The sequence below is a fragment of the Poecilia formosa genome, unplaced genomic scaffold (genome assembly GCF_000485575.1).
Source record: "Poecilia formosa unplaced genomic scaffold, Poecilia_formosa-5.1.2 Scaffold671, whole genome shotgun sequence".
Lineage (NCBI taxonomy): Eukaryota > Metazoa > Chordata > Actinopteri > Cyprinodontiformes > Poeciliidae > Poecilia > Poecilia formosa.
This window is the reverse complement of record NW_006800610.1, coordinates 174,290-187,798: the sequence shown is the minus strand read 5'-3', so window position 1 is coordinate 187,798 and position 13,509 is coordinate 174,290. Positions and strand designations below refer to the sequence as shown.

The 13,509-nt window shown below is 34.5% G+C and overlaps 1 protein-coding gene and 1 long non-coding RNA gene across 3 annotated transcripts in view; both read left to right on the top strand.

The window, feature by feature from the left end:
* Window positions 1-228: 228 nt before the first annotated feature.
* Window positions 229-3,351, top strand: LOC103130776 (uncharacterized). Its single transcript, XR_475270.2, has 2 exons — window positions 229-1,522; window positions 3,194-3,351. It is a non-coding gene; the product is annotated as an uncharacterized LOC103130776 (long non-coding RNA).
* Window positions 3,352-3,861: 510 nt separating this feature from the next.
* ccdc15 (coiled-coil domain containing 15) overlaps window positions 3,862-13,509 on the top strand; it is a 59,660-nt gene continuing 50,012 nt past the window's right edge. Inside the window, exons 1-7 of one of the 2 annotated variants that reach the window (XM_016666167.1) lie at window positions 3,862-4,928; window positions 6,115-6,264; window positions 7,433-7,543; window positions 8,158-8,274; window positions 8,393-8,494; window positions 10,942-11,061; window positions 11,141-11,244. In XM_016666167.1, the coding sequence (XP_016521653.1) occupies window positions 4,755-4,928; window positions 6,115-6,264; window positions 7,433-7,543; window positions 8,158-8,274; window positions 8,393-8,494; window positions 10,942-11,061; window positions 11,141-11,244 (878 nt within the window). In that variant the 5' untranslated portion in view covers window positions 3,862-4,754. The remainder of the gene's footprint in view (window positions 4,929-6,114; window positions 6,265-7,432; window positions 7,544-8,157; window positions 8,275-8,392; window positions 8,495-10,941; window positions 11,062-11,140; window positions 11,245-13,509) is intronic. The other variant, XM_016666168.1, reaches the window with a different exon arrangement.

The window sequence follows — 13,509 nt, the reverse complement described above, 5'->3', positions numbered from 1 at the left end:
CCTGATTCCTTTTAGGACTTATGTGGAGAGAAAATGCTGTTTTTTGTTGTTTTTAAAAAAATATTCTTTAATATTCTGGGTCATATTTGACATAAGTGATTTCCTAGAAAGAAAAATGAATCCTTTTTTTTGTGAAAAAAAATAATAAATAAAACTTAAAAAAATACTTGCATTAAATTTGTTTTATAGGAATTTTAATTGAATAAAAAAAAACAATTACCTCAATTTCTCAAATGAATAAAAATTTAATTTTGTTTTCTACATTTTTCATTGTGTTATTATGCTACTGCCAAAATAGATTTAAGCCTTTCTAAACATGGTAGTCTGAATTCCAGCTATTATTGTTTATTGCAATTAATTCATTTAGTTTTCTTAGATCGAGAAAGAATTAGGTTTGTCCATATTTAATATATCTAACGACCACAAAAAATGTTCCCTGTGCAGCTTCTGCTAGAAGAAATAGTTACACTACCAACCTGCATCAGTTGGGTTCAAAATTAAATTTTAAATATTTTTTGTAAATTTTAATAACAGTTTGGATTGATTAAAACCGAGAATGTGTGGAAAGAACTAAAGATTAGTGTGATGACAGGGAGGCCTTCCAACCTTAAAGAATTGGAACTCATCACCAAATATAAATCCTCAAAATACCAGTGAAAACGTGCAAATCCTGGTCAGTAATTTGTGAGGGTTACTTCCTAAAAGTCATTCTTTTTAGAAGGGTTTAATTGCTAAAATGTTAATAATGACTAAATTAAATGTGAAGATACATTTCAGATGACTCTGATGCTCTGTAGGATTTTATATTTTTCAGGAATGCACACTCTGCATATGGATATTTGGCCAGTTGGATTAACTAACTACTATTGATTAATGCCCACATGGGATGTAAATGTATAGATATTTTAGGGGCTGAGATACTAAAGCTCACAGAGTGGTAGAAAAGATTCAAAGTCTCTGAATAGAATGCATCAGGTGTTTCTGATTCCTCTACACCTGGAATACTTCAGTTTTGACTGCACTTTCACACTTTTGAGAGGTCTGATTCTCATTCCTGCCTGCTGAGGCATCCTTGAGCAAGACAATAAGCCCTACACAGCTCTTGGTGTGTGTATGTAGAGGGAAAAAAAGTCACTTTGGACAAATGATTCTGCCAGCTGAATGAAATGTGGTGCAATTAGGCTTCTCTCCACTCACTGGGCACACACAGCCCTGCATCCTGATGTGGGCATTATGTCGCCAGTACACCGAAGCACATTTAATCCTAACAAAAAGATCTTTCATTGGCATAAGGAACCAAGTCTTCATCGCTGATGGGTTTCCTCTTCATCAGTGTCATCTTTTATCCATCAGTTAATCCTGTTTTGTTCTTTTCTGTGATGTTTCATCAGTCCTGAACCACTGCCAGGTCCACAGCATCGCTGCTGTTGTCTACCAGTGTTACAGTGATGTCACCAGTCCTGACTCCATCACCATGGACAAGTACAAGCCGGTGCTAACCAAGCTTGGCAGGTCCATACAGGTGAGCCACTGTTCTGTTTATAATAAAGGTCAGTGAAGGTGGATGTATCCTCATGTCCAGCATCACGGCGATCTGGCTGCGTTCCAGCTGAGGCTGTTGCTGCAAACTTCTGACAGCTGATGGGATTAGGTTTTATAATTACAGGAGCAGCTCATGCCAAAAGCATTTGCCTTTCTTTTTCTTACCAGTTGCAGAGTCTCCACTTTCCAAGTTGAAATCCTCTCAGCTTTTTTTTTCATGAGAAATTGTGTTTTACAATTCCCTTGAAGGGGAAAGCAAAGTCAAAGCATTAAATTTGACTAACAGAAAGTGCTGCCAAATATCCATCCATCTTCTACACTCGCTTATCCTTACAGAGTTGCTATCTTCTGCGGTCATTGGGCAAGAGGTAGGGTTTACCCTGGACAGTTCATCACAGAGTCACACAGGAAAAATAATCTCACACCTAACCAATTAACCTAACCATGAGAGAACATGCAAATGCATTGGGAGAGCATGCGGGCTCTCCCAGTGCAGAGCCTGCATGCAACAGTGCTCACAACTGGACCACTGTGCTGCAAAATAAATCTAACTGTATTTAAAAAAGCAGTCTTTTAGGCAACAGTTATTTTCTTTTCTTTTTACTTACTAATGATATATCAGGCTAATTTTTGACATGTTTGTAGTTTTTTTTTCATGTTTCTCAATAGAGCTGGGCGACATGGACTTAGAATTGTATCATATTTTGTGTTGCTATTGTGATAACAATAAAACTGATGATAAATTATTTATTGCATCTTATGTACGTAACTGTATGGCACCACACACAAATACTGCTCTTGTAAAACTGTAACTTGTAATACAATAACTGTATTCAATTATATCTTCAAATTTACTGATATGTATTGATCCTCTTATGGAAAAAAAAATAGTGATAAAAATAGTAAAAAAAAAACATACATTTCTGATAATACTGTCTTGTTTTTTTTAAAAACATTTTTCATTGAAATTGATTGAGGGTGATAAAAGTTCTTCACAAAATATTTTTTAAAGAAATGAATGTCACTCTTCATGTCGAAAGTTGACATTTATGTTCACTCAGCAAAATGATGAGTCGAAGTTAGAAAATATCCATGACTGTCTGTGGTTTTTAAGCTTTGTTGGCCCTCAAACTATCGGGGCATTATCTCAAATAAAATAAAGATCTGACAGTTTGTAGAGTCTATATTTAATGTAGAGTAATCCAGACCAGATTTTAAAAGTCAGAGTGGAAAAGATTTAGAATCGGAGCTGACTTAGTTGGTCCAAATGCCCAAAAAAGTCATGAAATAGTCAAAAATCTTTTGAAGACAGCATGGAGTTACTTAATGATTTGCTCAACATCAAGATGATAAAACCCTACAAGGTATTTTTTTTGTACTTGTCTTGTAAGACTGATATACAAATTATCTGAAAAATTCTGAAAAGGAGCAACGAACAGACTCTAAATTTGAATATAATACTAAATTTCCAAGAATTTAGTTGGCATTGTCAGGGAATTCTTATTACAAGAAGAATTTATTTTATCCTGGTTCAAGTGGTTTGTTGAAAGGTGATTTTAGTCTGAATGAGACTTTTTACTGGGATGAAGAATTTCTTGGAAAAAAAATTAAATCTGTTTTTTATTATTATTTTCTGAAATTCTCTCCTCAGGTGGACTCATCCCGAAGCACAGATGTCCTCCGCAATTTTGTCAGAAGCTCTGAGATTCAGAGTAACCTTTATATTTGATGGAATGAATTCTGGGATTAAGTTTAATGAAATGTAATGAAATACTATCTTTTTAAAATAAAGTTATTCCTTCAACAGAATTGTTCTGCTTTTGTATTTTATTGATTTCATCACCCTTCCATAGATCTTGGGTTCAGTTTGTGCTGTTTTTTTTTTTTAATTGTTTCATTTAATTAAAACAAAATTGTGTGAATACCCTTGCAAAAATTTCCAAGTTTAGTTTTTATGTTTTTGCTTTCTTACAAAATGAGATTAGGATATTGGATTTTTTTTTCCTCAAATGGATTGTGAAAAAAAAAAAAAATCAGTCCAGATTTGTCAAAACTAATCCCACAAGATCATATTTCTCTATCAGTTTGCTTAATGTGTAGCACCACTTGCTGGATGAGTTTGATTTTTGAATCCAATAGAAAATCTCTTCTGGTGTGATCTTCTCCGTTATCTTTACTTTGACTTCTTTTTGAGATAGTGAAGAATAACAACTGTAAAATGTATGAATTCATGTAAGGTTAAAAGCTAAAAATTAACATAAAATTAATAGTAAACAATTATATTGTTTAACTACAAATATAAATTAGAAATAAAAATTCAAAATAAAAAAAATAAATCCATATTAAATGTATATCTGAACTTCTGATGACAGCCTCTTGGCATAACACCCAGACTTAAAGAATATATTCATTTTACTTTGGGCTTGAAATAAAATTAGGATAAATTTGATATCAAACAGATAAACATTAAATTAAAGGCACAGTACAAAAAATGGTGCAGGGTGTAGCGTCAATTTAAAAATGCCAATTCATGTCCACACATTTTATTTAAAATAAAAATTGTTAAAATAGACTTGTTTCAACATAAAAAAAAAAACACAAACAAAATAGCTACAGATAAGAAGCTTCTTTATTCTGTCCAAAACTTCTTCTCCACACTTGGATCTATACTTAATATTTTTAAAGCTTCTTAATATCTAAGAGTCTTTTATGCTATTGTTGAAATTATTGCTTAGACTCACTCCTCTATATTTGAGTCAATAATTTTGCTGTTAAAATTAGGAAGTTTAACTTTAATCACATTGTTGAACAGAAGATGCTTCAGTATTCTAGAAATGCACTCATTAAAAAGCACGTTTAAAATACAAAACAATTTATTTGATTAAATCTTTGTACTACTGTTATTTTCTAAATTTTCTACAGGGAGTTGTTTTAGAAATCCTCTACGTTCACTGTCTCCTCCTGTCCACATGGAGGCAGCAGTGAGGTGTTTTCTAAACTCCGCACTAAAACGAGAAGAAATGAGCAAAATTCAAACCTCTGATGAGATATTTTTCTTTTGTCCTCACATCAGGTCTTTTATCGTTTTCATTAGTTTAAAAGCTTAATAGCACTCTTTTTTGTGTCAACTTAGCCACCGAAGTAGTTTCTCGTTGAATTAATCTTCTGAATTCAATCGGAATCAACATAAGCAGTAGTGTTTTCGGTTACTAATGAGTACTGACCGTTTCAAAGTTCCGATAGAGCGCAGGTTTAAATCTCCGGGGAGCAGGAGCAGCCAGCATGGACACTCGAGACCCAGTAAAGTGTTGGCCGAAAGGAACCAGGCGGTGGTGGCGGTTGGAGCCTGGGTGGAAGTCGGACAGGATTTCCTGGAGCACCCAGCTGTAAGTTTGGCTTTAAAATCTGCCGCGACTAGCTAGCTTTAATTTAGCCGTTACCAAGGCGATGACCGGTAGTGCCAAGTGTCCCGTTTGTTTTGATAGAGCCCTTACTTTTCCTACAGGTTTTATCCAGACCATTAGGAATTTATTAATTTAGCCCAAACGTCAAGTTTGACAACTTTATAAATTATTATAAAATTTAAAATATCAGCTTTATTGTTTGGCTTTTGTCTATGGGTTAATTTTGCTGGATATATTTTACTTGTTTGGGGACGCGCCAATATTCAAATTTTTCAAAATGGTGATGCAACATTAAATTTTTTTACTGATATATTTACAGATTTTATATATTTTTCTCTACAATCGAGACTCCTTTGGGTGAAATCCCCCGCCATTATCAGAGGATCACATTGTAAAAATGAATATTGGTTGTTTACATCGCCTCAGTTTTATTTATCGGACCCATGTGTTAAAAATGACTAATTCGGCCGATATATCGTACATTCTTGTTATAATTTGCTAGATAGTTGATGTGTAGTTTAATCCAATTTGGGGAAAAAATTGCTGGATTGGATTTAGGAGTTAAAAAACAAGGAGGCCCTACATGAAAAACATTTGACTAATTGATCAAAGGCTTTTTAATATACAAGTAATTGGTGTTATTTATCAAGCTGTAAATGGTTATAAGATGGTTTCCAAACAATTTTTAGTGAATTGATTGTTATTCACCATATGAAAACATTTGACAGCCTCGGATTTTCCCACAAAACAACCTAAGAGCTCCAATCAAAAAGTATTAAATTAAAATTTAAAAAAAAGAAAAAAAGGCTTGTTTGGAGTGGCTTCCAGGAGGAAGCCGGTTTGCTCTAAACAAAATGCTGGTAGCATAATTTAAGTTAAGAAAAGCTACTCAAAATTCCTCCAAAATAATGTGAGAGACAAACACAGAAAATGGCTATTCGTGGTTCTTTTTGCTACAATGATTCTACTATAAAATAGTTCAACTGTACTAATTCAACAATTCACTACATAAGAATGGAAGCTAATCAGTTTGGTTTAGAGGTCCAAGTTGAGATAATTTTTATAGTCTTATTCTAAAACATTTTAGCTTTGTTGTTACAGATTACATTTGGTAATCTGATTTTAGGGTTGATAATCTTGTTGTTTTCAGAGCTCTGTGTTTTCTTAGAACCTTGCTTTGCTAACGGAGGAGCTACAGGCACAAAAGAGAAGGGAGGATGAAGACAACCTGAAGCGGTTTCAAGATGAAGTGCGACGACGAGTCACACATCAAGCTCACGTGTGCAAGCGACGACAACAACCTCATTCACATCCCTTGGTGAAGTATACCCACTTGACTGTGAAGTCCTAGAAAAAAACAGACAAGACCAAAGGGCTGATTTGTTCAAAGTGTTGAAGGTCACAGAGTGTAAAAAGCTCAGACGAGAACGAGAAGAAAGCAGAAAGTATTGCACCTCTTATTGGCATTACAGCCCTTTATATTGAACAATGTTTCCTCAGCCCTTCAAAGCAGCATCATGTTTGCTAACGACAAACATGATGCTGTATTTCTGTTTTATTTTTTTTTCTTTTCCAGGCTTTATCTTGTTTAGCTTATTTCTTCTTTTATTTTGTCTTTGTTTTTCAACGTTTTCATCTTTCATTCTTTCATTATGTATGATGGTGCTCTATAAATGAGGACAGATTGTTCAAATTCTGTAAATCATTTTAACACAAAATATTATGACATGAGGATATTCTCTCTTTGACTTCACTCTCACCTAAAGACAGAAGTTATTCAAAATCTGGTATATTTATGAAATGTCTGTTATATTACACACCAAATATCACTTCAGAAGAGTATTAAGTGAAACATAAGGCTCAGAAAATTCACCCAGTCTGAAATGTTTTCCACCTTCCCTGTAGGTTCAGGCTATAAACAAAAATTTGACCCCGTTTCCAGGGATTTTTTTCTGTGGTTAGTTTTGTCCTAGATAATCTGATCGTTCCCTGGCAGATGCATGTAAAAAATGGGTCCCAGAAAAACAATTCTGGTTCCCGGTAAAGTTTCCTGATACCCTTAGGACATTCAGAAAACAAAAATCACTTTTAATTGCACTTAGGCCAACTACACTCTTTACATCTCCTCTTGTCAGGTACAAACGTTGCAAAATGCCAGCACCAACCTAGCCACAACTTGCTGTTATTTTCACAGCTATTTTTTCATATCTGAAACAAAAAAAGAGAGAACAAATTAGGTTTTTAGTAACAGTCTTCTAACTAAAAAAAGTGACATTTTCTTATGAGAAGATGTAGCTGACTAGTTAGCTCATCATTATGTTTTACACTGGTATCTTCATAATAATACCAGATTCTTAAAAACTCTGTGTGGTTTGCAAGCTGCACCATGGCATACAAGACATCAAATTTCCTGAAAAGATCATGATGTGGTTTAGCTTTCTGTCTTGACTGATCTTCTCATGGTAGACGTGTGTGTCTTTGTCTAGGTAATACCCCACAGAGGACTTCCACATTATCAGATCCTGACCCAGCAGGTATGCAAGGAAGAGGAGCATATCCACTCAGAACCTGCTGCACAACAGAGCCCTTCTCCAGAGGTGAGGTGAAGGTTCCTCAGCATAAGAGAAGCAGAAAGCTCTGATGGATTTCTTGCTGATATTGGAGACACTATTATTTTTATTTATTGCACCACACATTATAAATTAAACTGAAAACATCACTGAAATCACTGTTGCATAGTAAAATGATAATAAAATATGTAAATGATTTTTTAAGAATTTCTTCTGAATGAAATATTTCATTCTTAAGCTAAAATAAAAGTTTATTGATAAGTTAATTTGATTATTCTTTGCCCAAACCTGGGCTGATGAAGCTATTTTCTCCCCAGTTTGGTTTCGGGTTTGAAAACAAAAGGCTCAGAATCTAGTATTAAACAGTTGCTGCAGATTCTGCATAAACATTATGAGTTATTTATGGGTGCAAACTGTAATGTGGAAGTTTACCCACCAGGGAGCACTAATAAATTTCTTTCTGATGGTAAATAGTTCATGTTTTAATCTCAGTCAAATTTACAATTACTTTTTTTTTCTTTGTTAGCATTTTTGTTGTGTTTTTGACCTCCAGAAGGATCAAACTGTTTCCCTTTGTGTGACTTATCAGGTAATGTGACCATGATTAATGTGGAATATTATTTATTTCCACTGTTTTCCAGTTGAGTAAGCCCCTGAGGCAGGTCAGACTCAGACTGGCTGCCTGTCGGCTGACCCAAGGGGAGGAAGTGCTGTCAGATCTTCCAGGAGGCAGATGGAGCATCTCTCCAACCAGACATGTGAGTGTCTGTGTCTAAACCTTTGTTCTGCTTTTTTAGCACTCTTCCTGTGGTCATGTTGTTTGTTTTTTTCCTGGAAGTTGAAGGAATAACTGAAAACCTTTGTCTCTCCACCCAGCAGACTGCTAATGCTTGTGTGCGGAGAACAGAGGAGGAACAGGAAACAAGAGATGTTCCTCTCTTTAGTAGTCAACATGAATGTCCACTTGTTCAGCAGAAGGTAACTGAATTTCTCAACATGCAGCAGTGAAATCAAACATGTTGTGTTACATTTTTCAGACTTCAATTTTATACTTTTACTTTTATTAATTTGTCTAATATCTGTGAGTGTTGCACAATAAACATGAACTTCAATTTTAAAAGTATTCTTACATCTCAAACCTTTTCCTATTTTCTCACATTATAACCACAACTTCAGTGTATTATAACTGGACCTTAAGTAATAGAGCAACACAAAGCAATATGTAATGTGAAGTGGAAGGAATCGGTGCCCAGTTTTACAAATAAAAGAAATAATCTAAACATTGTGGCATGTATTGAGCCTTGACACAGAGACTGAAACTTTTTCCAATTTGCTTCTTATAGCGGTTGTGCTATGCTGTTTTGATTCTCAGATGATGGATTGAAGAGCTTTCTGTACATGTTCAAAGCTCGGAATATAGTTTTATAATCTAATTCAGTTTTACACCTCTCTGCTACGTTTTTTGTCAACATGATGTGTGTTTAAGAATACAAACCTACACACACCTGCTGTATTTATAGAGATTAAACTGCATGCTATTCACATGATAGCCACCTATTCACCAGTTAGGCGGCTCCAAATGGTTGGATTTTATTTAGGAATATTGCAGTAAGATGAGTGAAATACAAACAGTATTTCACTTTTTAATTTCCAAAAAAACCCAAAAACATTTATCCTTTTAATTCCACTCTACAATGGTGCTTCCTTATGACATAAAATGCTAATATATTAACAGTGAAGGATGTTGTTATAATGTGGCAACATTGAAAAAACCACAGCATGTATGAATCATTTTGCAAGATGCGGAGGGCAGTTAATAGTAGGGCTAAAATGATTAATCATGATGAACTGATTATTGAAATAACTGTCAACTAATTTAGACATACACAGAGACATAGGAAGATTTTATTGTCATTCAATTGTACGTTTAAAAATGTACATTTTTAAAGAAATTTTGTTGCAAGGCTCCAGTAACAATAAATAAATAATAATAAAAGGATCAATATTAATATATACAATAAAATATGTAAATAATACATATAATAATTGTAATAATGAATAACAATAATGGATAATAAGTACAATATGTAAATAAAAGTATATAGTACGCGATTAGTTGTAAACTGGAGTATGCAGACTGAAAAAAAGACATTTGCTGAAAGAACAACACAGTTTGAGCAGCAAATAAGCCAAAACAATAAAAATATAAACATTTAGCATTTTCTGTACACATCCTCCCCAGAACTTCTCGAGTGGCAGTTTTAGCTTACCCTAGTTCAAATTTTGACTGCCAAACCTCAGCAGAGCATAATTACAAACTGTAAAACTGTGACAAGTTCATTTTTGTATCTGAGCTTACAAAACAGATTTATGTTTTATTTCATCAACTATTCATCTGAACATGAAAAATACACAGGAAGTTAAAATTCAGCTATTCCTCAAACCTACTGTGGTGGACAGCAGGAGGTGGCAGTCCATGCCTGTGCTCTGTTTTGAATTAGCTTTATCTACTGCAGGGAAAATGCCTGGAAAGGAAATTTATTCAAGTGTTTTCCAGTAAGGAGAAATATTTATATGTCCAGAGTGTTTCTTCATACCGTTGTCTACATGAGGAATTTTTAGTTTTTTGGGTTTTTTTGAGTGTTTTTAATTATATTTTTAAAAAGATGTTCGCTTTCTTTTTCATCTTCCACTTTAGGAGTTTGTCATTTTAGACACAATTATCTGATTTTTAATTTTTTTGAGATGCCATCTGTTTGCTTTTTCTCCATGAACCATTCATCTTTTTTCTTTCTTTCTTCCTTTATTTTTTCCTCTTTCTTTTTCTGTCTCTCTGTCCCTCTCTTTCTTTTGGTTCAACCTGACCATACTTTCTTGTTCAGTTGTCTCTCTGAACACACAAGTTCCCAAGTCAATACTGTACATGTTTCCACTAAAAATAGTTTGTAAAAACTCTATTTTTATTAAGACATATTTATATAAAATATATTTATATATATATATATATTTCCCAACTAATGAAAATTTAAAAGAAATCTGAAACTTTCATTCTGGAAAAGTGAAGAATTTTAATAAGAGAAAACTAGTAGGAACTATATTAGAGACAGATTTGTATTTTTTATTGTTTTGCCATATTATTGTAAAAGTTACAGAATAGAAATTCATGCCCCATGTTTTAGATTTGCATAAAATATTTACTTTTTATGCAATTTTTATGTTCCACAATAATCTTAATAAAGTACATTCAAGATNGAAATTCATGCCCCATGTTTTAGATTTGCATAAAATATTTACTTTTTATGCAATTTTTATGTTCCACAATAATCTTAATAAAGTACATTCAAGATTGCTGTAAAATGACAAAATGTGGATGTGAATACTTTTGCAGGTTGTTGGATCCCTAATAAGGCTTTCGTATGTTTAAGGTGAGCAGACACACCCTGTTGAATCCGAATAATTCATTCATTGATCACGGTTCTAATACGAGCCTAGAAGTCCCGAAGTTTCTCTGGCCAATGACGGATGAAGAAAAAGTGAAAAAGCAGGTAGATGAAGACCAGATTTTGCTTGTTTTTCTCCTGTTTAGCTAAAATTTCACAGCTGACTCTTTGTCTTTCTCTGCAGCATCAGTCTCAGTTCCTGAAACACCGCCGCCTGGTCATGAACACTGAACGGGAGCAGGTGAAGGAGAACCAACAGCTTAGGAAACACCTGAAGAGGACTGCAAGGTGACCAGACTACCACTGCTCCTCCTGCATCACTTTCTGCTGCTGTTTTCACCCAACGATAGTGTTGATAAACCTCACCCTAAAAAGTGTTTTTGGGCTATAGTTCATCTTATGGACTTGTTTACATTAATCTCACTTAATCCTTTGATTTAGTGATGACAACTTACTTTTTTGTGTTCAGTTATCTTAAAAGTTACAAATCTTTAACTTAAGAGAACATTTTACTTTGACTTTACCTGAAACAGTTGAGTTCAATGCCAGTTTTGTATCCTACGTCTGACCAACTCAATTCACAAAGTTTATCCAACTCAATTTACTAAGTTTTTATAATTTGATTCATTAAGTATGTTTAATGTGTTATGTTTAACACATTAAGTTGCTCTTACTCAAATCATTTATTTTTTTCTAATAAATAATTCATAAATTAATAGATAGTCTTTATTTTCATATGTGTCATACACCCTTTTGCAAGTGCCCAGCTCATATGGGCTTACAAGACACAATAAAAACATATACAAACATGCGGATGGACATAAATATTCTTTAAACAACAAATGTCCTTTTTCTTAAGTGCCAGTCCTTCAAAATAAACTGTGCTAACAGAAACACAAAATACTTAATTAACACATTTTATCCTCATCCATTAAATAAAAGAAATCTGGATAAACATCAAATATTTTAGTAAATAAATAATTTCTCAAACTCACGTACAAAGGACAGTAAAACAAAAAGTGCACTGCAATTTCCCCCAAATGATACAAAGAACATCTTTGGTTATGCTCTGGCACTGAACGAAAACATCCAGTCTCCAAAGCCAAAGGCAAAGTACCAGGTCTGAACTGGGCGCACATGGACCGTCATCTTTTAGACAAGGTCCATGATATATATGACTCAAGACCATACAGGCATCCTTCAGTAAAACATAAGTACATAATTTTGGTTTATGTAAGATATCGACTTCCCACTTGCGCTTAGAAACTTCAAAATAAAACTGTTTTAGCTGTTCAATATTATATCTTAATTTATTCCTATAAATGTACTGAAAGTCTGCCTCCTCAAATATCTTCTCAATTTGTCTGGTCCAAGTATACCCATTTGTGAAAGAAAAATGCGTTTTGTTAATTGATGATCTGGCATATTAACAAACCTCCTCCACAGTCTGACCATATCTACATTATATCTAACTTCACATGGTTCCCAACCCGTATCGCAATTTAATGTCGTTTTAGGAGTATTTCTATGCACATCTAAAAAAACTAACACAAACACTGAACTTTTTCACTGTAAGGTTGTTGACAGTAACCTCAGACTCTTGTTCCGTAATCTAATGCTGGGCAAATACAAGATCTATACAACTCAGTTTACACCTTATATTCCACAACAATATTTGACTCAGTTTAACTTTGTTTGTTTAACTTTGGTGTGGCTCATTACAGCTTTTCCTCTATCAAACATGCTATTTATTTTCACCTCGTATGTAGTGGAAATGTTGATGAGATTTTCTCCAAAATGACAAGCTTTTTCAACCTGCACAGCTCTGCTGTTGAAAATGAGGAGTTAACATTCACAAATTACATTGAAATAAAATCCAATCCATCATCTGGTTTGAGGTGATTCAAGGATTCAAGGATTTTTTATTGTCATACCACCTTGGGAGTTTGTGGTATGAAATTTGTACTCAGGTCCCAGATAAAGAAATCCACTACACAAAAATTAAATACATAAATAATAATAAATAAATAAATAATGAAATAAAATAAACAAATTAACATAAAGTAAATTAAGTGATGTAGTTATGTGTCTGTGTCTATTATGTGTCTCAAGCTATGAGGTGAAGCTGCATTTGGTGCAGCTTGAGTTCAGGAGTCTGATGTCTGAAGGGAAGAAACTGTTCTTCAGCCTGATGGTCTTGCTCTGGATGCTCCTCAGCCTCCTGCCTTAGGGGAGCGGCTGGAACAGCCTGTGTGCAGGATGGGTTGAGTCTTTCATGATGAGGAGCGCCCTCCTCCTGCATTGAGGTGGAGGGAAGGCTGCTCCCCACAGTCCTCTGTGCAGCCTTGACCACCCTCTGTAGAGCCGTCCTCTCAGCAGCAGTGCAGCTGCTGTGCCACACAGTGATGCAGGTGCAGAGAACACTCTCCACCACACAGTGATAAAAGCTCCTCAGGACTGAGCTCCCAAGTCCAGCTGTCCGCAGCTTCTTGAGGAAGTAGAGACGCTGATGGGCCTTCTTGACCAGATGGGAAGTGTTGGTACTCCAGGTGA